The following is a 27,706-nucleotide window of genomic DNA, read 5'->3' on the forward strand; positions in this document are numbered from 1 at the left end:
ATGGTGAAAAATAAAGAAGTGAGTATTGAAGGAGCTTTGCATTTGGCACAGAAAGAGGTGTTTGCTGCAAAGGTAAGGTCACTTCTTTGATCTATTTTGCAAGACATTTGAATGTATGAGCATGCTCTGGAAAGCCTGGATGAGTGTCAGGTACATGGTTCACTGGGGGAGGTTTTGCCTGAGAACAGGATTGGAGTTGAGTGGACAAAAAATAACATCGTGGACATGTTGCTGATTTCTGTTGTTTTTCAGGATTCACAGCTTTTGCTAACTGGCTCACAGTTTAACTTCAGTATCTACAAATACAAACATTACCGGTGGCAGAAGCGAATTTTACAGGTAACTTTAAAAATTCTCACTTTTGAAGAAATACATAAAAAATAGGATGCTTATGTTGCTCAATAAATGTTATGTTATAGCTTAATACATCCTGTGGTTTGGCAACCTGTCAGAGAGGTACAAAATATTAATCAGCTTTCTACCTTTTACACCAAAGATATTCTGGGGGGTAATATCTGAAAATCCCTCCATTGAACCCCTGGCAGTGCCGTAGAATGGATGTGATTATTTTAGAGGTTATTTCACCTCTAAAAACATGATTTGTCACAAAGATGCTTGATTATAATTGGCTCTGCCTGGGAGTTGTTCTTACTAGTTAGCAACAGTAAATGTGTATGAGCGATTTAGAAATACTTAGATATCTGTCCCTCTTGACAGGACATGACTTCAACTGCTATGTCTAAACCCTTGGGAAGCAATGTTCCTGGGAATATGCAGAAAGTTCCCTTGGCAGGCAGTGTATTTAATATCTGGTTACTGTTCTGTCAATTCTTTTTTTGACATGATGAACCCTTAAGGCTTTATTGACTTGCTGTGTTGTAATGGGACAACACTTGGACCAAACTAAAGCAAGCTTCTGTTGATAACACCTGCTGGTGATTTCCTGATTCCATGAAATCAGTGACAAAGTTTTCATGCTGTTTCCAGGAATCTGGTTTTCACTGAATTTTTCCTGCAGTTTGCACAAAATTTGAGAATGAGCAAGTCCAAGTCCATGCTAGATGGTACATACATCTCAATTGTAGAAAGGATACTCTCCTTATTTCTCTCAATATCCAGTTTTTGGAATTAAAAGATTATTCATTTAGACATAAAAGTGATGGAGAAATGGAGAAAGCTATATTATATGTGGAAGTTATCAGCTTGGGAACCTGGAGTAGTTTAATTCCAGTTCTCTAGTTACCAGTAGCCTTCAAAAGTCAGAGACAATAACGCGAATCATTCTGCTTTGGAGATTTCCTGCTATAAACAACGGAGGGAAAGGCCATGGTGTTAGCATTTGGTTGACGTGGTTTGCGCTATAGGAATGAAAGGTGCCAGGAGTCATTTGTGACCAAAGGTAAATCTCTAACTCAGGCAAGATCTGAGACTCTTTTGAATTTGTCTTCTCTGTGGGCTGCGTTCACTGAAGCTGGGCAGTCAGATAATATTCACATCTTATTGTATCAACAAAGCTGTTTCTGCTCAGCAGGGACTGACACATAGAACAGATACTGGAGTCTGCTGTACCAGTTTTTAACACTGCAAATGTAGATTATTCTTCCACTGCACAATCATGTTCTGAAGCAAAGAATTTTTAATTGCCATAGCTGTGAAGCAGCAATAAAATCACTTTATTGGCTATTATCATTCCTCCTTTCATCTATAAATGCACAATTGTATATACATATGTACAGACCAAGAAAACAACAACTGTGTTAGAGAAGATCTAAAATAAAACACAGTAATATTTATATCAGAAAGTAATCTCTCAGTAGTATCCTCTTCCTGACTCAGAGATGGCTGTTATAAAGTAATCACTTTCATTTTAGTACTGGGGCATACGTTGAACCTCTGAACTGAAATCTCTGCTGAGATGGTCGTGCTGCCACTGCTGCTGAATGGGATGTTTTTGCACTGGGTTGTTTAAGACAGGGAGAATTTAAAAAGAAATAATAGTTCAGGGTGATAAATTGATGCATATTAATCAAAAGAGACAAGGAAAGAGTTACAATGAATATCTGTTTGTTTTGTAACTAAAACAAATATAATACAGTATTTTGATGATGGAATGTCATTTTTTCTTCTATGCATCGGCAAGATAGATACATATTCCAAAGTGGTACTTTATTCTTGCGTGGTAATATCGGGGATGCTGTCTTTCCCTTTCAATGGAGAGAAGTGATGGAGCCAAGTAATGAAGAGCTTTCTATTCCAGATTGATTTCAACACAGAGACCATTTTTAACATTGAAAAAGGAATTATTAAGAAACAGTTCCCTTTCTCACAAGTCAAAGCCTGTGAAGATACTGAAAGGAGGCGCTTCAGCATTGTGTTTCATGGGCGACAAGATTATGAGCTGGAAGCAGTGTCTCTTGATGATAAAAGGAAGGTAAGTATTTACCATGCCATAGACAGATTGCTATAAATAACAGCTGATGTTATGGTAGTACCCAGTAAATCTCAATCATAAATGGGACTTGTTATGCTGTGCATTGTGCAAGCAAAAAGTGTCTTTATTCTGTGTATGTTTGTACATAGAACAAAGGAAATGTGAGTTTGTGATAAAGTTTGGCCTTAGGATTTTGCCACAGTTCATTAAGACTGAAGATGTAAAGCCAGCTCAAGATGTGACTTGAAAGTTGATGCATTTCTTCAACCGTACCTTGAATGCAGCTGGTCTGAGATTGTATTAAACAAGCAAAGAAAACTGATGACACACACAGTTCAATCTTAACTGACATTTTCTAAGCAGTTTTTTTCTATATGTATTTATTAAAATGCATGCTTTTAAGAAGAATGAAGGATGCCATTCTGATGCTGTGGAAAGAAAAAGACCTAGTAGTTAACCTTTTACCATCAAAATACGCTGAAATGATAAAATTTCCAGAGGAAGACAGCCTAGGTACAACTAGATATTTGTTTAGTTAAATAGTTTAATGTTGTGAGATTTTGTATGAGCTGTTTCATTTTGAAGTCTCAGCTCCTTTTGAGTTCTAGGTTCAATTAAATATTCTAAGGCGTTAGTGCAAACAGACTCTAAACTGAAACTTGAGAGACCCAAGTCTTGACATGAGTGCTGGCTTTTCACCTGAAGGCGAATATCCCGGGTGTTCAGGGGTGACCAAGTCTTGGAGTTTGTGTCATCCCACTTCTGAGGTCCTGCAGGCATCTGCACAATTTAGCCCAAGATAAAATGTCTCAAAAAGCATGGAAGTGTTTGCATTCAAACTTCTGATGTGACCGTTCTTAAGGGGCTTTTTGCAGAGAGATTCATCCCTTGTGAAACTTAATTGTTCACTCCATGTGCAGAAACTTCTATTCCAAGTGAATGGCACCTCATGGTTGATTAACTTATTTTTCAAACTAGATTACATTTAGGAGAAGAGCTCAAAAAGTTGCCTATGTTCTGTAGTAAGAACACTCTAATATGGCCCTGTGTAACAAAAAGAGAGACTGTAAACTTACAAAAAGTGAACATATTTTACAGTAACCTCTCCAGAATAAAATTATATTACCCTTATACTGACAGGTTTAGAACTGTGGGCATAAAACCAAATCATGGTTAAGTAGTTTAGCATCATAGAAAGACCCTATTTATTTTAGGTTAATTTATGTTACCTCTTTGGCTGCTGCTTATAGTATTGTCTATCATTTTTATACTTGAAAAATCCTCCTATTAATGTCTTATTCAAGGGAATTAACATGGAAAATATACTCTCTGCTGCCATTTATTATATAGATAACATACCTTCTGAGCAGAGTTATACAGAGCAATTCACACAAGAGATCAGCGGAGTCCTGCTCTGAAAGACCTGCAGAATGCGACGTGATACATGAAGGTCTGCTGGATTTGCAGCAAAACACTTTTACATCCACTGAATGGGTGAAGTACGAGCTGCACTTTTGTAGACCTCTGGGTTGTGGATTTTGTTAAAATTTCTGATAAATACTTTAAGATTTTAATTTTTGGATACTAACTTAATTATTTAATTGCAAAGTTTAAACTTAGATGCTAAATCTGCATGAGATGAAAACATTGAAATTGACTGTTAGTGGTACCCAACAAAATGAAGTTTTGGGGTGTGCTAGAGACTGCTTTGTGCATTACGGAGGCAAATATATTGTGGTGATGATGCTCAGAGTGATTTTAATGGCAGGACCTCTTTATGTTTACCTCTTTGCTTTTAACTCCATTTTCAATCATAAGGAAAAGGAGAAAAAGACTGGCAAAGCAGGCAAGTAGTGTAAGAGCCCTGACTCACACTGGCCAAATGGCTGCTCCAAAATTCGCAATTCATTTTTGTAACGTTCTGTATCTCCCCCTGTGGGGGTGACCAGCCGTGGGGGCCTAACGGGGTGGTGGTTTCAGAGACAGGAATCATTATTCAGTAGGAAATGGACTGTCACCACCATTTTATTCAGCCCCTAAACCATCACAGACAAACATGACTTCTGCTTCCACTTATTCTATTACTGAACTAGTGAACCAGCCACAATGATTTCATGTAGTTTACTACCCGTTCTACAGATAACCCACCCTTCCCCTGAGCCAGCTTCTAAAATACCTGGAAATGGTTTATACTATCAAAGGAGAAAAAGAGAGTGAGGAAAAATAATCTGTCTAGCAAAAACTAATGAAAAAAATTCAGCATTGTAATAATCTGTACAGGGTAATTATCTCAAAAGTCTTAGTTCACTGAAAATTATTTTAATTGTTTTTAAAAAGGCTGCCACCGTATGTCTCATAAATACTATCCTCAAGTGTATCCCAGGATTTGTTACCTTACAACATTTAGCAAGTTTGTTAACAAACAAAAATTGATTTTTATTTATCTCGTGAAGCAAAGCCCTTGTTGCTTTGTTCTTGATATTAATCCTCTCTTTTTTTCTTTTTCTGTTTTTTTTTTTTTTCAAAGTAAATAATGGTGGAAACATCTGGAGATCCGATTAAACTATAAGTCCCTGCTTTAAAGAAAGGAGAGATCAATATAACTGCCAGTTCCATTAAACAATTCTTATCACTTTTACTGTTTATGTGGGAATAGATGCAATTTATATTTTGTGTTTAATTCTTCTGGAACCACTAAACTTATTTAAATTCCTTATAGAACACCTTAATCAACTAGCCACACCTTGAAGAGAGAGTAGGGGAAAAGAAAGGTCTGATAGAACTGTCAGAATGATAAAGAAATGCAGTAACCCTCAAGAAAAATGAGAATGCAAATGCTTAAATAAGAATGAAAAGCACATACAGTAAAGCCCCACTTGTTGAATGGGCAGAGCAGAAGAGAGACTGAAGCAGAACATTTTGCTCTAATAGAAGCTGCATACGGGCAGGCAATTTGTGCTGGGATTAATTTATCATTTAGATAGGTAATACCCACACTTTGGCACAGTCATTTCTGATCGAAGCCCCAGAGAGCAGAATGTTTTGGCCCCTTTCTGCCAAGTGACTCATGGGAATGATTTGGGACCAGGATCAGTCTTCATGGAGTAAGAGCATGTGAAGGGACATTTCCAAGAGAGGGAGAGTTACTGGACTCTAAGGTTGGGCACTAACTTATATTATGATGACTTGTTTATAGCTTGGTGGCAGTAAAACCTGGAAGACACAGAAACTCTGAAGCCTCATTGTATTATGCTCAGTCACATGGTGAAATCCTGCAAAAGCTCAGCATCTAACAGACCCATCATCGCAAACAAACAGGAAGAATAAATAGAGAGGGACAGAGTGTAGCCAACAAATTAACAGGACTTGTGTGACTTTTAGTTGTTAGTCAATCTTAGTTTTAGCTCTCTTATTAGGTATGGCAGGCTGGAAGTTCATATTTTATGTCATAGTTTACTTACATGTCAGATGGGAATAAGAAGCCCTAATCTCAAAGGTTTTATGCTTTGATATTGATGCTTTTTGTCTGTTCCATGGAAGATGCTATAAAAATGGAAAGACTTATTAGCATTAGAAATTTCTTTAACAATGACAAAGCTTGTGTAAATAAGTAGTCAGTGAAGAATGAACTGTATCTCCGTTCTTTGTTCTTCAGGTACTTGGTACAACTACGTGAAGGAGAATTGACTTTATATTGCATAGGTCTGGGAAGACATAACAAGAACCCAGAACCTACAAGTACAGTTAATTTGTTAAGCGGTAATGTGAGTGTCAGCAAGGAGAATGGATGCAGTACCTTTTCAGTCCAGACCAAAGAACACAATTATTTGTAAGTATAGTTGGTAATCATCAATAATTTGTTAAAGCAGAACTACTGAAAACAAGGTCAAGCAACTGATAATCTCAGTGTTCCAGAACAAAATACAAGAGTGGAAGAATGAGGCCATCAGAATTATATAGATAACCCCTCCCATGGCTCTGTGGTGATTTGATGAGTGTTTTAAGGAGGAATCAAATGTACCTTGTTGTGGAATTGAGAAGATACATTGAAATACTGCCCACAAAGACTTGTCTAGTTGTCATGTCAGGAGCCAGTGAAGAAATATATCACCCAGCTTGATAGGACAGATGCATGAACAGGTCCTGACTAGCTCATGCAACAAGCACAGTAAGACATAGCACATTGGTCACCTTTCCCCAAGGTGGAGAAGAGGAATTACGAAGTAACTGCGCCACAAAGTCAATATATGGCAAAACTTCAGCTCTCTAACTTTAGACACGTAAGCAATTAACTCTCTCTGAAAAGGTCAGAGTCAGCAGCACTGGGCTCCTTTGACAAGTAAAGCTGCTGAACATCATTCTGCTTAAATAAGAAATATCAGTGGCTGTATTAGCATGTTATTTACACTTCCTTGCATTTATATAGGACACTTTTAAATTTCAGGTTTCGAATACCCTTTACTGTCCAAAATAACAGGACAGAGGATGTTAGCAAGCTCCAGAATGAATGGGTGTCTCTCATAGAACGGTACTGCCCACCGTGCAAGGTTGCCTCACAGCCTCAGGAGGGATCTCAAGGGTGCACCTCCTCTGAATCTGATTATGAGGATTTGATTGTACCTCTGGGTGAACAGAAAGAGGAGGCTCTCCACTTCGGTGTGAGTTCTGCAACAGCCAGTTTGAGGAAGTCTTCAATCCCCCAGACAAAGCCTGCAGAGGTGGATACAGCCCTGGCATCACCATCTCTTCCACTTCCCATAAGTAAGGTGGAGGTTCCACCCGCCCCACCTGCACTCCTGAAGCCCTGTGGCCTCTCTCACCCAACAAAGAGAACCAAAGCCTTTCACTGGGATGTTGTTCCTGGCGATAAGGTGAGAATTAAACTGATGGTAACAATTAAAGAAAAAAAAAAAAAAAGATTGTACCCTGTATTAAATGTCTATATCTCATAAAAATACAGCTGTGCCACAAAACAACCTGGGTGCCCTTCTGAATGTTTGGATAGAACAAAGTGACTCTGCTGTTTTGGCTTTTTGTTCACCCTGTCACTCCTATATTTTTAGATTCAGAAATCTCTCTGGGGATTGTGTGACCCATGCAAGAAAAAAATTGATGTATCCAGACTCTGCGATCAGTTCCAGATCCAGGACATGGCAGTGTTTTCAGGCAACGAACCTTCAGTGAATCAGCACATCATGTTAGATCAAAAAGTTGCACATAACTTCAGTAAGTGTATTAATAACTGTGTACTCCTATCTGGAAGCCTGAGGTGCATGCAATTTCTATTTATGCTTTCTGCCATTCAATAGGCAATGAGACAAGCTTGTGTCTAAATCATCTTTTAAATCAGTGCCCCTCTACTCATTTATAAAAATAGACCTCATGACTTAGTAGCTCGTAATGTTGTCCTTAATGATATACAGTAGAAGCACCAAGCTTCTCTTGTACAGAACACGTGGATATACCATCAAGCTGTGATGCTGTTATCTTAAGACAAACTTAAAATTACATATTATGCCTGCAAAATTGATGTTAAGACTCTGGCTTCAAAGACTTTTCAAGTTTTGTGGACTGGCCGGGTGAAAGAAGGCAACAGAAACAGCTTGGTAGCTGGAAATTTGAGTACTGTCCTCAGTCTCTCTCCTACATGGAGTTCAAGAATATTCAGGTAGGGTTACATGGATTGGTGTAAGAAACCTTTGAGACAGCTACAAACCAGGTGACAGGAATTCTCTTGGCCTTCCTCTGCCGAGAGCTCAGACTGTGAATGGCTGTCTTGAATGATCATGAATATCCTCGACTCTCATACCCCAGGTGTGATTCTGCCAAAGGCCTGACCTAGAACAGTATTTCACAACTAAAGAAACAGTTCAACACATGGTTCTGGTCTTACTGATAAAATGATGTAAAGGTCTTTCAATTACTTTGGTGAGAAGTGGTAGACATTAAAGGATCAAGAGTAATTGTTCTTCAAAGACTACTCTGAATTCTATTACAGAAATGGTTTTCCAAAAAAAGTTCCATAACCTAGCGCTGTTTTAAGAAATGTTACATGTGTAAAGAATTTGGGGCAGTTAATTTTGAAGTTTTAATGATTTCATCTTTATGAATATTGATAAGAAAGAATATACTTTGGAGATTGTATAAAGTTTTAATTTGAAACTGTAAATGGAGATAACTTGTTGGAACTATTGCATCCATTGACTCACAATTTGAAGAGTTAAAAGTGAGTGATATGGAAGTGCTGTTGCAGATAAAAAGAATTCTGTAATAGCACTTTTATCTACTAAATTATTGCAGTTTCTTTGAGGAAATTTATTTCTTTTGGTTTGCAAATAGCACTATTTTTCCTTTTGATCCTATTCCTTTTACAGCTTTTTTTTCTTAGAGACATTCTACATCCGTTTCTTAATCTTATGCTTAAAGTCCCATCAGTGAGATTTTTGGCGTGTACTTGTTATAACGGACATTACTTAGATCAAAAGTTAATTTGATCCTGAGAATTCTGATTAATCTTGCTGCAAGTGCTGCAAACCACAGTTCTTAAATTAATGAATAAAAAGATGAAGCTCCAAAATGCCAGCAGGTTAAAATTTCTTGAGAATTTGAGTGGGTTTCTGAACACAAGAAAAAATAAGAGTTCTGAGAGAAGATGTGCACACTAAATTCAAGCTCAATACATGAGAAAATGAAAATAGCTAGGTTATCTAGAGTCTTTTTGTAGACAAAATCAATTTCTGCTGTACAGAGAACAGGTATGAGAAGGAGAGAGACAAGAAAAACATCCTCAGATTTCCAATGAAAAAGTTTTGGGAGACACTGTAATGTATATCTTAATCCAAGAATGTGGGATCTAGTGGGTGAAAAACTGTTTAAGAGCCAAAATACCACCTTCGATCACTTGATCGATGCCTGTTCTCTGTCTGAGACCCGGTTTCCCATATATATACAATCATTATTTTGCCTAGGAAAATACTTCAGTGAAGTCTGATGATTCAGATTTGTTCAGTGGCTAATTTCAACAACTGAAAGCATTCAAGAAAATATTAAATACTTTGTAGACAGGTTGTGAAAATTTTAAAATCAACATTTTACTATGAGTTATTCACTCTGTTATGGTCTGCAGACATCGCCCCACCTGAAGTGATTTATAGTTTATAAGGCACAGGGAAGAAAAAATATATGAGGCATAAAAAGCATGAGAAGGAAGAAGAGAAGATTCTGCCAGATTTAGCACTAATGTTAGATCTCATAACAAAATTAAAAGGGTGGAAAGTGCATCAGAGGAAGTATAAATGGTATATACTCCATTGGCCATCAGTCTCATGAGAACCATCAGTAGCTGATTGGAGCCACTGTAGGTTCCTAGAACCTGAACAACTTGGTTGATTTTAAGAATTGGAGGGGAAAAAAGTCAACTGTACACATCCTTCTGAGTGCCTTCTGATAACAGTATCTTGATAGTCCTGTCTTAAGCATTGTCCATGGTCTGACAGACATATATTTTACTTGACTGCTACTGTGTATATTTAAAGAAAGCAGCTACTTTTTTCTTTTTATTTTTTTTTTAAGTTTTGGTGTATTTTTTTTTCCTTTCTTCCCTTGGGCATTTTATTCCAAGTAATCTAAGAATCATTTTCCTCCAGACATTTTTCTCAAAAGTTTCCGTGTGAAACCAAGCGAATTGAAAGAAAAACTATACATTATACATGAAGAGAGTGGTGGACTTACAGATGAGCAGATAACAGCACTAAGAAGGTAATCTTTGAGGTTCAATTGTTTGTTTATAATATATGTTACCTTTTGGAGAAGGCATAATCTTCTGTAAATAATGGGAAGTTCAGGAAAGATGCTACGGAGACATTGGATCTATCCTGGCTGTGAATAGAATACTAGAGTTACACACAGAAATCTGTCCTTTTTCCTCATGCTGTATACTACAGTAAAGTGGATTGCAAGAAATGGCACCAAATTGTCATGATTTTGTGACCTAGTTACAAGGAGCAGAGTTAGTTGAAGAGTAAGTTGTGGCAGTGAGCCAGTGTAACTTGATGATAAAACTTTACAATAGCTCTTACTACAGCATTACCTTCTACTGTGGGACTTGAAATGAAAGACTTAAAATTGGTTTGGTGAGGAGGAAGGCAGACAAGTCTTAAGGTGTTGATAGCATACTAAGGATATCAGTGTTTCTGAGTGGCAGAGATTTGTGGATTTAAAGCAAAATGCAAATTTCTGTACCTTTAAAAAAAATGAATTACTATATTGAGAAAAATAAATTTCCAGGAGTGTAAGCAAACTATTGGCATGTGAAATTTGTGGGAACTGGACCGTATCTCTTTGAATAGATTAAGATATAGAAAGGAAGGAAAGAAGTGGGATCACAGAGTAGTATCCATTATACATTCCAGTTCCCATATGATATATGGGCCTTTTTATTAAACACATTCATGTGAATACTTGATGTTTCTTGATTCAAAAAGAGAAAATAATCACGTGTTTTGTTAAAGTGAGCTTGGAAAAAGATGATGCTGGCAAAGAAAGTGAGGAAGTACACAACTGACGTTTCTACTTTTTGTGATATGAGTTTAATTTTGGCCTCAAAATCCTGATCTGAATCAGTACATCAACAGTAATTTTAAAGTCTGCAGAATCACGTCTGTACTTAGAAAGTGATGTGGACAAGAAGAACAGACAAGCAATGCACAGAATCAGTGTCATTCTGTGAGATTGTTCATACAGAACTTGCCTGAAGCATGAAGAGATGTGGACAAGACACCGAATATTTAAATATTTTGTATGTACCAGTGTTCTGGGGGGCAGTTTCCATGTTGCCCCAGTGCTTTACTGGTTGTACTCCACACTGGTGCACAGCAGATTATGAGCTGGTGGAGGGTGTGCGGCCCCACTGAAGGTCATGGAGCTCCGTTGCCTTTCAAAAGCTGACCTTAAAGGTTTTGTTCAAAAAAAGAAATATCTTCCTGTGGTTCCTAATTGCAGTGATGTAATTGATCAGGAGATAATTGCAGTGAAATGTTTTGGACATTGAGGGTACTCCACAGTTACACACATGGCTGTCTCTGAGGCAACTGCTGGTTGGAACCAGTAGAAGTGAGGAATCAGATAATAATAATAATAATGATGGTAGTGAAGCTTGAGAGATTTTTGTTTTTCCCTTTAAGGTTTCAGAGTCTTCCTTTGATAGAAAAATGCTGAGGAATTTTTTGTAACAATGGAATGTATAAGAGATATTGGATGCTGTATTGCCATGTAGGATCAAGGGGTTTCCTCTTGGTATTCTTATTTATTGCCAAAATCTAAGAATACACATACAAATCTTGTAGTGAAAGGAAGCTGTTTTTTCTACCCCAACAGTTTAAAAAGTGTTACTGAACAGCTGAGATGCATTTCAGAATTGAGGGCTGGATTTCCAAGGCTCCCTTTCAGGGATCACATTGAAGGAGCAGATGCTTGTATTGAAACATCAGCACTCACAAGTTTCTCTTGCACAATGCACTGTAGTAGACTTGGCATAATACATGCAGCAGGACATAATAGCATTTTTAAGACCTTTCCACTTGATTTAGGTGCCACGATGAACTATTTTACTGTTGAGAGCTGGTCGCCAGTTAATTGAGAACCTGTGGTTATGACAATTGAAACAGGATAGTCAGGGGCAGGAAAATTCTTCTCTGTGCAAATTATCTTTGTCATACTGTCTCAGCCTGAGCAGGTGGTCTAAATTATACTATTGTAGAATGAAAAAAATGTAAAGCCAAAACCAAGATTACAGTTTCAAGACTGTGACCAGTGAGCAAAATGTTTTGCTCACGTATGCAGTGAAGGTTAGTGGAGGTGGAGGCATATTATTAGAAGCTTCAGGACTTATTTTGATATCAAAACCTTTTCATTTAACAGTTCTTTGAATGATTCTTTATCCTGATGTATTAAAGTCAATAGCAAAACACTCTTTGTCTCTATAAACTTAATGTTTCAGAACAGTGTGGGATTTTTCATTGCATAAATTCCTTTAGAATTGCATTCATGTAAAAAGATATTTATGGAATGCATGCACATATTCTTGTGCTTCCTTTTCCATGGCTTCCATTGTTTAGTGATTTAAGCTTTAAATCTCCCAGATAATCTGATAGTTTTGTTTCATATACATAATACATTAAAACAATCTAATGGAAGAGCAGACTTCTGATTAAATGAAGATATTTGCTGTCAGCTTTAACAAAAACATTCTTTGCATTTGCTTAAAAAGTTAAACCATTTTAAACAATAAATAAAAAAGCTTTCATTTGCCAACAGATAACTGTTATTTTTAAATGAAAATGCCTTTTTTTTCCTGATGATGAAGGGTGATGAATGGAATATTTTGTAATCTACTTTTAATATAGATTTAATAATTCAAACCCCAACAATTATTCAATTGAAGTGTCATATTAAATTATTGACAACAGCAAGAAAAAAAAACTTACTGTTTGTTCTCTATTTAACATGCTAAAATATTTGCTTTATTTTTTCCATCTTTGAATAAATTTCCTTACTTTTAATGAAAGCGTATATCTATTCCCATGAATGTTTAATCATACTTGCTATAAATTTAGTAGGTTGTTTGCAGAGAAAGAAGAGAAGCAAGTAGACCTGAATACTTATTTAAGATTCTTAACACTCCTTCTCATATGTTAGCTATAACATCGATTTCATTTTTCTTCTTTAAGATATGCTATGAATTCCCGTCGGGTATCAGTCAGACAGGCAGGAAGATCCCCAAAGGAGGGGAACTGTGGTGCTGTGAGTTTATTTTTCCAAGTGTAAAGGCTTGTTTAAAGACATCAGGTTTCTCAAAACCTGCACCTCTGGAGTACTGTGGGAGAATATTCTGTTACCTTATGCAGAAGGATGAAAGTTATGGGTCTGTGTTGTGTGCTGTCACAACAAATCCGAGAAACGGATCTTGGATGTGATGCAGCACTTAGAGAGACAGAAACACTATTGCACGCTTTTGTGTCCTTGGCAATTTAAAACGTTTTAGAGGTAGGAGCTGGTCAGACCATGGGGCCCACTGGTAAATCAAACCATAGCATGAATGTGCTCTGCTTTTGTGCTGATTTTTCAAATAAGTTATTGCGGGATACAAGCTGAGTTGGCACAGCCTTAACTGCTCAAAATGTATATATAGTTTCTAGGTGCTTCTGACCCTTTGTATCCCCAGATAATTTTTGTATTCCATCGTGTAGTTGGCTCAAATGTATATTAAGTTCCAATAGTTAAAGGATAAATGTACAATACATAAACCACACTAAACAGTAAGAGATTCTGACGCATAGAATGGAGTGATTGTTTTATGTTACAGCAATAGAGAATGAAGAGGAAAAGGACTTTTGATTTTGATTTACTGCTTTACAGATATATGCCAACACCAAAAGACACAGAAAGGTACCTGTCATTCAAGGGATCTCCTTCAGATCTGCATGTGGTTGATCAGTTCATGTTGGAGGTAAGAGGGCACAGTGTTAAAAGACACCACATGCTATTTCTAGCACACTCTCTTCTAGATAAAACCACTACAAGAAGCTGTTGTTTAAAACGTAACTTTACAATTTCAGACAGAATAGGTAGAAAAGGACTGATCGGATAAAGGGTTGAGAAGGGTAGATGTTATGAAGAGAACTCTTTGGATCCCTTCTCCAAGTCACACACCCTCTCCTTCCTCCAAAGTAGAAGCTGATTTATTCTGAGTTAGATTCCCACAATCTTTAAGCAGAAAATTATACAGATTTAACAGTTCTTGTTCACAAGAAATGAGTGTTGTTGATTTTAATAGTGTCTGTCTGTACTAGCATACTGTGTTTTCCTGAATTTGCCTATACAAATGCTGCACATTCAGGTATGCGATTTATATATTTGTCATAGTATATCTACACACTTGAGGTATAGAATAAAATTAATGAATGAGCACAGAAATTAGGAAAAGAATAGTGTAGCCGAATTACTCAATAAATTATGAAAGATCTATGTGCATGTTTTGGTATAAACGTGAGTTTTGATGCCTTTTCTGTTCTGTTCTACTCAGATGTGTAAAATCCCCCACTTAGGCCAGAGGTTGGATCTCCTGCTTACCATACGTGAGCTCCCTGTCAGCATGAGAGATTTGGAGCCTGTAAGTGATGTGACTCCTTCATAGTGTGTTTGTAATAAAAATCTACCAGTTAGACAGTAGGGGGGCCAAGTGGTCTCATTGCATGTCAAAGTGCTGCAGTTGGGGAGGTGTGGTTTGTTTTGTCTTTCCTCTCTATGGCAAATATCTCACAGTACATAATGTCAGAAATTCATAGTTTAATAATCCAGGCAGTCTAGTGTATAAGAAAACGTTTCATGGCACTGTTCAAAAGTTACAACCAAAAAGGTTAAACAATTAAAAAAACCCAAACCTCTATACATTGTGACTTTGATAGCCAAGTGATAAAACAGAAGTGAATTTCACCATCGAAATTCAATTCCTTTTGTGGGGAAGTTTTTGCCCTACAAGCTGAAAGACTCAACCTAAAGTAATAGGTACTTAAAGCAAGTTTATTTGACCAGCATCTCCTAGACATTTACTATTTTCAGAAGAAGGATGTTCACCCTAATGATTATAGCATCGAAAAGGTTGCAAACCAGAGTTCAAGTCCCTCTCTGTCTTCTTCAGGAAGACTGAGGGGTGTGTGTGGGTGCAGATAAACAGTGTTCCAGTCTCATGGACTGGATCTTCCTGTTCCAAACTGCTGCCATACCTGCCAGGGTTTGTACATGCTTTGATTCAAAACAAAGTATTTCAACACGATCTGTTTCTATGAAAGGTTTTGCTCTCATTCTGCATGGGAATGAAAACAAAATTTGAAAGTTCTACAAGTCTGAGTTGTTACCCTTTGTGTGGCTGTGATTAAAACCATAGTAACAGTGAACAAAACTCGGAAGAGGAACAGATGGAAAGCACTGGGGACGTGCACAGATTTCGGACCCTACCTGGTACAATGCTTCACCTTTGCTGTCCTCCACTGAAACCAAATATTTCAATATTTGGAAGCTATTATATATAAAGGAAATTTAATCTTAATTGAAGAGCTCATTATTTGTCTAAGTATTTTCTTACTTGTGCATGGTAACACCTGTTTGTAAACCATAGATTATACACCTAAAATTCTATGGGACAATCTGAATTTTGGCTTTCAACACCTTCTGACCCTGTCAAGTGGTATCAATGTTTTAACAATGGATTTCAGCTCTCACACATGCTTCATCCTTTCCCTGTTTTTAAATTTGTGTGGTGGTGACTGATGAAGAGAGGTGTGGTGCTAAAAAAAAGATTTTTATTTCCTAATTTAAAATAAAGCTACCTCTTGTGTCTATAGCCCTGGAGGGGAGGTGACTTCCCCAGGAAAACAGAAATTGATACTGAGTTTGATTACAGGAAATTATTCTTCTTCCTTATGGGGAAACTGTGCTAAGAATTTTGATAAGATAAGTCTTCAGCTAGTTTAGACAGAAGGGAGGGAGGTGAAGGATGGAGAACCTTACCCTGTGCTTCGGGCTATCTGCTTCCCCTGATGCCTGACATTTGGTGCAATCTGGTGCATTCAAACAGCAAAATGCTTTTTCTTCATAAGCATTTTTAAGAGATGAGGTAGAAGTTGTTTTGGCAGCCAGAAAGGATGTGACCTCCATGGGGGCAGGGTGAGTGTGCCAGCTCCAGCTTTATCTTGGCAGGAGGCTTTGAACTGGTCCCTCCTGAGACCCCCTGGCCTGTTCCCCCAGGGAAGGTGAACAGGAGAGTGTCCATCAGTGAAAGTGTCAGTTGCTTCAGGTGGGGACAATGAGACTTTTGGCAAACGGACGGCATAGGCACCATTGGTTTACTCACATTTTCAGTTGGAACTGAAGGAAGATTTGTGTGTTTCAGGTAATAAACCAGAAAATCCAAGCGAGTAAGCAGCTGCAATCCAGCCAGAAATTTGTTGCTGTCTTGGAGTACATTTTAGCCATTGGGAACTATTTAAATGAAAAGGCTGGAAAAGAAAAAGCTAAAGGATTTCGATTGTCATCTTTGACCAAAGTGAGTAAATATTTTTCTTGTCATTAAAATCATCATACTATAAGGTATGTTAGTGATTAATATTAACTCAGTTTATCCCTGAATGTGGGGAAAGGCAATCATTTTTAATGAGTAGCTAACATTTTAACATCTGCTCTTGGTTACACTAGAAACAAAATCCTGTTTAACAATCTATTCTTTAATGTGTGTTACAACAAGATGCATTTCCCCATTTTAGACAGCAGCACTGGAGAGATGGGAGCACTGTGGTGTTGAACACACTGTGTTTCTAATGAGACAGAACATCAGAAAGCTGACTGCCCTGATATTGAGATCCCCTGGCTAGAAGAGGTGTCTGAGATGCAGGCCCTTTGTTAGATGCTAATTTAGATACATTTTATCCTGCTGTGTTGTGCAGAGCAGTGTTGTATGGATCCTCTCAATTTCACTGTAACTACAGCATTTCTTCCATGGTAGTTGCACTTTTATGGCACTGCAGTGATTTCTTAGCACTTCATTTTTACTTCGATGCAAAGGTCTTGCAACAAGTGGTACAATGCCATTTTAATGTAGAGTTTCAAAAGTGGAATGTGAATAAATTCATAAATTCAAAGGAAGTTTGCCTGCAATGGTTTTACACGCACCTGTCCCCCAAATTATTGCTCTTCTGGATGACTGAATAGGGGAGGAGGGTGGCAGTCCTGATCTTTACTCTTCCCTGATAGAGACCCGCTCTACAAGAAACATCATCTAGATCTTAATTCTTTATCTCGTCACTGACCTACCATTCACATAACATAAGGCTGAGTTTTCTACTAGTTTTAAGGAAACTGCTTTCCTCTCTTTGTCAGAATTTGCCATCAGAAAATGCTGCTACTGAACACAGGGTTTTTTCCCCTCCCCTTCCACACAACAGTGGCTGAGCATCATCCTAAAAATGAAAGAAATAAATATACATTTCCTAAGGTGTCTTGTACGTCTAACACTATTTTAAGATTATGCCTGATCTGTAAAAAGAAGAGAGAAGAATTTTTATTTTGTTTTTGTAAGGTATCTTTCCCATCTGGAGACTTTAATATGTGAGTGATTTATAACTCTAGTGACAATTCTGAGACAAAACTTGCATTTTTTTTTTTTTATATATATATATAGTGGCTGTAACACTACATCTATCATAATGAAAAATGCCTACAAAATAATTTTCTGCCACAGAGCACCTTCCCAGATTCCATTAAGTAGCTTCACTATCTTCATGAATACAGTGCACTGCTTTAAAGTGGAAAGGAATAATAACTGTGTGTGCAAATCCAAAATCAGTTCAATCAATTGGGTTACCTTAAGTTAAAAAAGACCCCTGTGAATAAGAAGACACAAAAGAACAAGGATGGTCAACAAATATGAAAGTGTAAAGCTGATCTTAATCAAGGGTGGCTGTGAAATGGCAGATTGAAAAGGAGAAGTTTAATTTCATTGTGTTTTCTATTCTTGTCGAATTTACCTGGGAGCTATCAACATCCCTGCTGTTTCTTTTATTTTATTTCTTTTTATTATTATTATTATTATTATTATTTTTTATTAAAATAGCTCAGTCTGTCAATTATTGCTCTTTTCTATTTGCAGTTGCCTTTGCTACGGGGTAAGGAGAGGACGTTCACCTTGCTTCACGCCCTTGTGGAGCAGATCTTCTTACATGAGCCTGATTTGGCTAAATTTTCTCAGGAGTTGACAGAATTTGAAGCTGTTCCTGATGGTACGATGAGGGAGGGGAAAAAAAGAATAATCAACAAATAAAAAAATGAAGTTCTTCAACTTCGGTGGAAACTCCCATCCTCACAATATGAACGATACTTATTAGCATTTTTTCCCCTCTCTCTTCCTTTCCAGCTTCCATGAAGGGCCTCAGTGCTGAAGTTGATGGTATGTAAATGTGGTTTCTAAATCCAGAGAAAGATTTTCACATGTTGTGCAGTCAATTGGAACTGTCTTTCACTGCACTTCTGTAGTTTGTAAAGAGAGGTAAAGGTTCAAAATATTAAGGTAAAGTGTTGCTATGGTGATATTTTAACCTTTCTTGTTACTGTGAAGAATTAAAAAAAAAATATTAAAGTGTGTCCAGGTGGTTTAGAAATAGAAAAACTACAGTGCCCATGGCAAATAGAGTTTATCATAACCTACAAATGTTGAGTGACACAAGTGCTCCATCAGAGTTAAGGCTGTATCAGAGTCTCCAGGAGCAGGTGATGCTGCAGGCGAAAACTTCCTACAGTTCAGTCCTGAAGTTCAAGAATTTCTTTGAACCAAACTGGTGTCCTTCTCTAGAATGGAGTCCAGCACTAGTGAAGTCAACATGAGGGAACAGAATAAGGTTGTTGAAATGCAACATGGACTTTGGGAGACATTTACAACTTCCTATTGAACAGTATCACAAGGTGACCAGTGAGATCAATGGATTTTAGATTCAACTCTTAGAGAGCTAATAGAGGAGGTGTATGAGCGGATGAACATGACTTGTATTGTGTTGAAAGTTTATAAAAAAATCTTTTGAAAATGTGGCATGGATGTTGACTATAACTACAGACCAATATATCTTATGTCAGCCTTTGATGACACACCTGAATGACAGTTGCTCTCAGCTTTCAGTTTGAAAACCCTTGTGCCTATTCTGCTGGGCTTTGGGAGTCAGCCAGGCATGGAACTTGGGTCTACCAAAGTGTGGTTTGTTCTGTTCCAGGAAATTCCAATCAACTTTTTAGGAGACATACATAACTAATAGTAACAACACCATTTACCTTCAATCACTTGGGTTCTTTGGGAACAATGTTGGTAGTAGTTCAAAATCACTAAATATATTAAAGCCAGTTTTGGAAAGTCATGGGTAAAGTGATGCAATAGATACAGTACCAGAAACCATTGGGAGCTGTCAAAGAAGGTGAATCATGGGAACTGGAGGAGATTAGCTGGCCTCTTCCCTCCATGGATTACTGATAGGTCCAGAGTAAATCACTTTTATCTTCTGAGTCCCATTCTCCAGAGCAGAGAGGGAAAGAGATGGACAAAACGCTGCGAACTGGCCTTTCTTGCCATGTAGTTCAAGGCACACTCTGGGGCTCATGTGGTGCAAGGGGGGAAGACTCTGGACTGCAACTGGGGTTGGTTCAGGACTGAGCCCCTGGGGCTAAGGCTGTGTTGTCTTTTCCCCTATTCACACCATGCGAGGTCCCTTGGCAGCAGGCTGATGTATTGCTTGGTGCCAGCTGACAAGATCTTTTTGCTGTTACATAGTGTACAATTTTTTGTTCTTTTATCTTTAAAAGAACCTTGAACTTTCTACGCAAAAAATGTAGGTTTGAAGAATGTTATTTTCACTGCTGATCCCAATGCTCAAAGCTAAGAAAGGTCAAATTTACAGCTACTTCATAACCGTACTATCAACCTCTTCATTATTCTGCAGTTGCTTGTGAGGTGATCACTTATTACTTTTTTTTCCATAAGACCTGTGCCTCTTTTAGGATTTCTGTTTCAAAACACAGTTAACGTTCCTAGATGAAGGCATTATAGACCCATATTGTCCTAAATTCTCCAGGGGTCCTAAATTAGACATTTGCACTCCTTTGGGCACAACTGAATGCTACTGAAGTTTCTAATTTTCTTTCTCTTTTGTTAGTTTTAAGAAAAGAATTGGAAAATGTTATTCAGTGCAGTCGGCTTATTAAACCCAAGACAATCAAGGCAACACCCCAGGAGTCACAGTTCTGCAAGGAACTAAAGGTAACATTATTGCAACTGCATTGTGGGCTGGAGGTAAAAAATGAGTTATCTGATCAGTTTGTGGTGAGTCCTGCCCTGACAAGGGGGTCAGGAGCATTTGAGGAGAGTGATTGGGAAATTTTAGTTAAGTTTCTAAGGCTTTGGTTCTGACTCCTTAAGAAATAGCAACTGGGAGTGTTTACTTCAGATGCAAAAATGCTAGACTATGCCAATTGTGAGTGGAAATTAGGACCTTATGTTGCTTCCCTAGTCTGTCAGTTTTAATAGATTTAGGTAGTGCCATTGGATGATACAGTAAAAAATTATCTAACATTGATTTTCCTTTTTTTTAATGTCTTTGACATCTTAATACTTGTAAGGAAATGTGTGTGCTTGATGTACGCTTATCTTTTGTGAAATATGAAATTTTTGTGACATGAAAATTTTGACTTGAATTATCTTGTTTTCACTGCTGTTTGATTTCTGCTTTAATATTATGCTCCTATAACCAATTAAGAAGTTTTATTTTATTACAGGATTTAATTCAGAAATATGAAGGGGATCTATCCCAGCTGTCAAAAAGATGTGATGAAATGAAGAAGCTTTATAGCAACATACTGGTACAAATCATATTAAAATACAATGAAAAGAAATCTGCATTTCTTCAAAGAAAAAAAGAAGGAAGAAGTGCAAGAAGTTTCCATACTTCCACATGCTTTATAGCTGTACTGTCCACAGAAATGGAAAAAAAAAATCACATCTAACAGTGGTGGCGTGTTTTGAGTGGCTTTTGTTTTTCTTGAGGTCTTACACACCACTTTTTAGCAAATATCAAAATGAAAAGTAGGTGATCAGGAACTTTATAAATTCAAGGAATTCAACTGTTGAATGTTTTCAATGTGTTACAGAAAACCACGTTTTCTGGCTCTTACCAGCAATTGTGTTTTTGGCTGGTAGGAGTTTGGGCTGAAGGTTTTTTATAGTGACAAGGGTATAGTGCAGGATATTGATTTATTTACTGTTATTCAAGTGAGAGGGAGACTGAGGTAGAGATGTTAGTAGTAGCACAGGTCTAAAAATGAGCAGAGAAAGGAAGCTCCATGGGCAGAAGATTTCTGATAGAGGGAACTGTCTCTTCTTGTTTATTCCTATTGTGTTCACCCACACTTGTACTGGAGAAGCACCTAATTTTCTCGATCATTTTGCCTCTGAACAGAAGAAACCCATCTCTGTCCAATACACTAGAAAATGTTTTTTTTGGGTCAGAGGGTCACACCAGAAGGAATTACAAAAGCTCCACGCTGCACTGTTAAAAAATGTTGCATGTAGATTTCTCATTTAGTACAATGTTCTTGGAGTGCAATAGAAATTCAGGAGATCTCTGCTATGGTAACAGTATGCTCCAGCAGAATAGTCACACAAGAGCTTTTAAGGTAAAGGACAGATTTGCTGAAATGCAGTGCTAATCTCAAACTTGCAGCCTTTCACAAGTGGGGAAAATGGTTCAGTGTAGAGTAATGAGCCAAATTTGTGTGGTAGTGAAACAGCTAGACAAAGAGCTCAGTGCCAAGCCTACAAAAAAGGTTGAATGACTGGGATAAAGCAAGAAGATATAAAAGGTGGAAAAATACTGTAAATGAGAGAATTAACAATTGAGTTACATGAGTGAAAATGTTGGAAAGTATTCATCAAATTCCAAAAGTGGAGAGGCTTTTGCTGCAATACCTTTGAGGGATGCTTTTTGCATGGGGTATGGAAGAGTTTGACCCATTTTACCTAAAAGTAATCTTTAGAAGGAGTGAGTGCCATGTGGCTGGTCCTGTTTGTGGAGCTGTGTCATGCCCAGCGAGTGCTGGATGTGCCCTCCTGCCTGTGCACGCTCCATCCTAACCCTTGTATTTGTCTCCAGCTGTGTATGTTCAGCCAGGGGATATTGCACATAGATATCTACAGCATCATGTGAGGCCCTTTGCTTTCCTTTCTTGTATTGGAAACTCTCCTCTGAGACTCTTATTTGCATCTGAAGAGGATTTCATTTTCTGTGTAGCTGGAAGTTTCTTCAGGTTTTAACCCAGCTACTTTATGTCCACCCTCCATCCCCTGGTCCCTTATTCTCTAAAGTTAGGCATGTGATATTTTTATCTCATTTAGAATATATTTTTTTCTTCTTAATAATGTTATTGCCAAGCAGAACTTTTTGCATATTTATGAAGCAGCAAAAATGTAAAGCAAATATAAAATTAGATGGGTGATCAAAGATGAGGCTATCATCTCAACAGCACTGGGAAGGAATAGACCAGCTTACCTGGGGGAGTATCTGATCTGGAAATGTGTTGTGGGTAGCCATGGAAGTCACGTTGCACACAAACCAAAAATCCACAGGCCTATCTTTATGATTTTATATTCTGCTTATAAAATCAATAATGACCTTGGCATAAGACATTTCTACGGAATGAACAATAAACTGGGGATCAGTGCCTGTGGTATAGCTGTGGGCTATCAACTTCTCACAGATGGTCATTAGCTCCAGGAAACGCCTCTCTCATTACTGTGTAACTGATGGTGCGCCATGGGTGAGTGGCGAGGCGTGCCAAAGATCAAGAGCTGGGAGCACCCAGGAGGTGCAATTAGGATCACAACAGGCAAAACTATTAATCAGGTGTCACTGGATAAGGTTAAAGTTTTTGCGACTGGATTATATGTCAGTGGTTTCTTTGACTGTGTTTCTGGTTTCCAGGCACAGGGTTTGCTTCTAAGAACATGTTAGATGATGTTCAGGTGAACATGTACAGGTAACAACAGATATCTGCCCAAACCTTCCTCTATTTTTCAGTTGCAATCTGAAATACAACTCCATTGCTGTTCAGCCTTGGGAGGGCTGTATCCCCCAATTACAAAGCTGCACTCAATTACAGCCAAGATGAGAACTTGTAGCAACACACGAAGACTTCTTAAACTTTTTGATGAAGCCTTCAGAGCACGTTCTCTGGGTTTGCTCTGCTCAATTAGAAAGCTGTTACAGGCAGAGTTACGTTCTTTAACTCATTGGTCCCCTTAAGGAAGAATCTTTGAAAATGATGACAAACTTCTTGAATTAAATCCGAGAAACAGATTTAATATAAAAAATCCTTTCCTAGAATGGAAAAACTTCTGTAGAAATGATTTTATTTAATGCAGGAATCCATCTCCTAGTACTGAGCTTTGCAGTTTGACTGCCTTTCACCTCTTGGGTTATAGCAGAGCAGACACAATGCCAATATTGCTCACGTCGTTTTCAAAACCTTTCCATCTGTTCACCTTTTTCAGGTGAAGGAAAGAAGGTAACAGGGGAAGGTAGCTCTTTGAAAAGTTACTTTTTCTCCCCCAAAATGCCGTCTTCCCTATGAATATTTTTGTTTGCAAAGGAAAGTGACAGAAAAGGATAACTTTTTTGGCTTGGACATGCTGCTACCATGCCCACCGTGGAATATAAACCATTTCCCTAATGTCTGTGTTTTATTTTCTGAATGGGTTTATCTAACAAACTGCAGAGCCAGGAAGCTTCATGATTTACTGATTTTTCTCCTATTCAGCTGGAGATCTGTAGTCCAGACAGACAGACTGGGTTACTGAGAAACCCAGGTTACTGAGTAATTCAGTGGCAACCCCTGGGGCCACTTTTGCTTGGGATGTTTTAGATCTCAGCTTGCTGGAGATTTTGGCCAGCTCTAAGTTTAATAATAATCATAATAGTATTTAACTTTTTGCTTGCTCTTTTAATTTCATTAAGATCCTAGACATGGTTTAGACTCCTTGGTTTTACTAACGGTAAATATTTTTCTCTTTCAAATTTACAGGTAAAATTTGGGGAGCCACAAGACCTAGACTCTCAAGAACTATTTGGATGGATATCTTCATTCATTAGTGAGTTTAGGAAGGCCTGTGGCGAAGTCATGACATAAGGACAACACAAAACTTATAGAGAGGTGAGGGAATGAGAAGTCCAGGAAATGATGTTCAAGTCAATTCATTTGAAAGTTTCTCTATTAATAAGTAGCACATAAGCAGTATAGAGTCTGTACAGCAGTATACCTTGATTTTAAGAGATATTCAATTCATAATGTGTAATTTGTAAGTGGTATTTGACTTGTAGGATCATAGATCACTTATGAGCCCCTCCCTCATTTTCTCTGATATATGTGTTTTTTTAACTTGAGATGCCTGGATACTTAAAGAGGATACACTTTTGACATTTTATAATTTCTCTTTCTAATATCGTACTTTGATACCCAGTCTTCTGAGTTTTAACTATTACTTTCAATGAATAAGTTTCAGTATGGTGATCTAATTTTTAATATTTTTGCTGTAGTTTTCTAAATGGTATTTTACAAGTGTTATTAACATGATGAAATGGGAAGCTGTTACCCACAGAGGAGAATATCTATCAAAAACTCTTGTTTGTCTTTCTGCTATTAAAGTGTTGCAGCCTTAGTATGTAATTGAGAAAGTGCCTGTTTTTTATGGCTAATGTAATGTATTCAGGTAAAATACTATAGCAGTCAATCAATATGTGAGATTTGTATTGGCCAGAGAAGAAAAATAAATATGTGTCATGAGGTGTCTAAGTAATGGATACTGGAGGCAATTATCCATGGTTTTCAATAGAGAAAATACTTCTGTTGCATTTATTGGGTTTTATGTATTTTTAATTAGAATAATTATCTGGAGCTCAAATATGAGAAGAAAAGGAGGCCTATAAATGCAAAGAAAAAATGGATGTGTTCAACATTGAAAGCAGAAAATAGTTCTAGAAGGTCATTGATAAAATTTGGCATTTTCTCTACCAGTTTTGCAAACAGTGTTATTTTAGAAAAAGTGGTTTACTTGACTTATTTTTGGTCTGACTGCCCGGGTCTCACAGCATTTGGGTTTTGGTAGAAGTTCTGAACTCTCTCCCTGATGTCAGTGCTGAAAGGAGTTAGGACTAACCATCCAAAAGGCTTAAGCACTTGCATCTAAAAATTACATTATTGCAACCCTGTCTCAGCTGGCATATAAAATTCCTCTATAGCTAGCATTTAATTTGCTGTTCTAGATGTGGCCACTGCTGAGGTATTTGGAGAAAGGTCCACCAAAGAGCCTGGGCACTCATCTGCTATGTGCTGCAATACCTGGGTTTTTAGTGCTGGTCACGTCATGTCAGACAGTAAAGCGCGATCACCAGGAATGCAGAGACAGTTGGACACTGTCTGGAAAGCAGAAATAAAAGAGGCCCAAGATGTTTTTCTCATCTTGGCCTCAGTACTTTAAAGGGCATCGCAGGCTACGGTTCCTGGGAGCTTATGGCTTCTGATGTGCCGTGACTGGCAGCACACCCCTATGTGGAAAGGCAGAAGAGCATTCCTGCAGCTAATGTGCTCATCGTAAAATGAAGCAAAGGCTTCATTTCATGTTTCATGTCAATCTCAATAAATCTACTGCCCTCTACGGATGCTCCCCTGGTCACGAGGGCAGGTGCACATACCTGTTTTAAAAGAGTGCGCAGGGATCACAAGTGTTCTGTTAAAATTATAGTTGCCACCTCTGTTTTGAGGAGTCACTGAGGGTGTGGAATCCTGCCCTGAAGGATTCAAATCCTCATAACCCTTCTCTCAAGGAAGTACTTTGGCCAAAAGCTGTGCTGAGCAGGCAGCATCTCATTCCTGGCCAGTGAGCGACAGCTCCAGGGAAACGTCTTCAACAGAAGGCATCAGGTATTAAGCAAGTGCGCTGACAAGCAAAGAAACAACTGCTCTTCCAGTTTTGTGAGCAGCAAACCTGGCACCAGCTGTGAATGCCAATGGGCCTCACTGCTTAACTTGTCTGCCTTAAATCCATCCCTTATCTTGGAGGATGCCTAAGAAAGACCTTCAAGGAAGAGGTTCAACAAACTATGTATTTATAATGCTTAATATCATCTTCTATGCACCTACCTATCATACATTATATAGAAGCTGTCTCAGGTGAGGCAGAGGATGCCTGAACTAGAGCTCTGCATTGCAGCAGCTGGGTGCCCGGTGGGTCCCCTCAGCTCCGTACTGCCCGTGTTGCTGCCCCCCGTGGGCTCATGCACATCTGCACTAGCAAAGTGCATTGTTTTGGCTTCTCAACAGGCTTGTCAGGACTCTGCTTCCAGTTGAGTACCTGCAGCCGTGTTTCTCAGAGGCAAAAAGAATACAATTAAAAAAAAACAAAGAGCAAAATTGGTATCCCTAATACTTATTTCACAGAAAAATTGTTTACAGAAGCAAATAAACGGATTTGATTTTAATGAAAACATATTGACTATGTTTGCCCCAAGTCAGCATCAGAGCAGTGCCATCTGGTTGACACTGAAGTCAGTGGCATCCATCTAGGTAACAGGAGCTCCAGCTTAGATCACTCATTTCTGATTGAAAGAGGAAAATTAAATTACTTTTAGATTTCTTGCATCTCTATACCACAATACCCTGTACAGTGTACATACCTGCACTGTAAACACTTGCGCTTTTCAATAGGTGTTGTTACTGCTCCAAAATCTGAACCATCTTCATTTATATGTGAATCATGTAACATAATCCTGAATACAAGTGCCATTTCCATGGTATCAAGATCCCTGCATCCCTGAACAGCATTCGTGATGGTCATGATAAGTTTCATGTTTTTCTACCATTACCTTAGCTCAGGAGTCCTGGGAAGTCTCTTTCAACTAAATAGTTTTTTGTCTCCTTTTTTTTTTTTTTTTTTTTTTTTTTTTTTTCCATGACTCACTTTTTTCTCTTAGTCCTTTTTCTCTGTTATTATATCTAACGGCTTGTACTTGTTTTATAGCTCAGCTGGCATGGCTTCTTCCAATTAAAAGTATATTCTACACAGTAGTCAATATATGTGCCTTTGTGTGAATATCCTGGAGCATTAATTTTAAAAATTAATGTATAAATACCTTCTTGGCAAGAAGCTGTAGCACCTTCAGAGAGCATGAAGCTTTCCTATGGAGTGGAATCTTACTGGGGAGACATGTTTCAGTTTTCTTAAGCTGTTTCTTCAGTGCCTGTGAGTCTCTGTGACCTCCTGATTTATATGTAAAAATAAATGAATAGACATTGTTCCCTACCTCACTCTTTTTTTCCTAAGTGTTATTTTGCATAAGACTGTGTTTTTCAGGTCTCTTAGCTAACTGTAGTCCTAAGTTTTAGTGGTATAAGGAATAATAGTTGCTACGCCTCAACATTTATTTGGAATTATATATACAAGCTCTAAGTCTACACATGGATAATGTCTGTGGAATCCTTCCCTAGCAGCTGATAGTTTTATCCATCAAACCTGTAGTCGTAAAAGTCAAAGAATCAGGTGAGCCTTCTGTTTGTGGAAACTAATACAATTGGGAGCACTACAAGTAGCAACCCATAATAACTGTAGTATTTATACATCTGGATTGTTTCCCTACCTAA

At 38.0% G+C, this 27,706-nt stretch overlaps 1 protein-coding gene across 1 annotated transcript; it reads left to right on the plus strand.

Moving 5' to 3' along the window:
• LOC309446235 (formin-F-like) lies at positions 1-24,199 on the plus strand (the record flags this gene model as incomplete). Its single annotated transcript, XM_082065784.1, has 16 exons — positions 1-72; positions 253-339; positions 2,258-2,431; positions 3,782-3,930; positions 6,087-6,260; positions 6,876-7,302; positions 7,495-7,657; positions 10,078-10,189; positions 13,847-13,937; positions 14,514-14,600; positions 16,380-16,532; positions 18,132-18,261; positions 18,396-18,428; positions 20,176-20,279; positions 20,795-20,878; positions 24,095-24,199. The coding sequence occupies 16 exons, from the start codon at positions 1-3 to the stop codon at positions 24,197-24,199; spliced, it is 2,145 nt and encodes a 714-aa protein (XP_081921910.1).
• Positions 24,200-27,706: the final 3,507 nt, after the last annotated feature.

This window comes from Streptopelia decaocto (assembly GCF_964273445.1).
Source record: "Streptopelia decaocto genome assembly, chromosome: 14".
NCBI lineage: Eukaryota > Metazoa > Chordata > Aves > Columbiformes > Columbidae > Streptopelia > Streptopelia decaocto.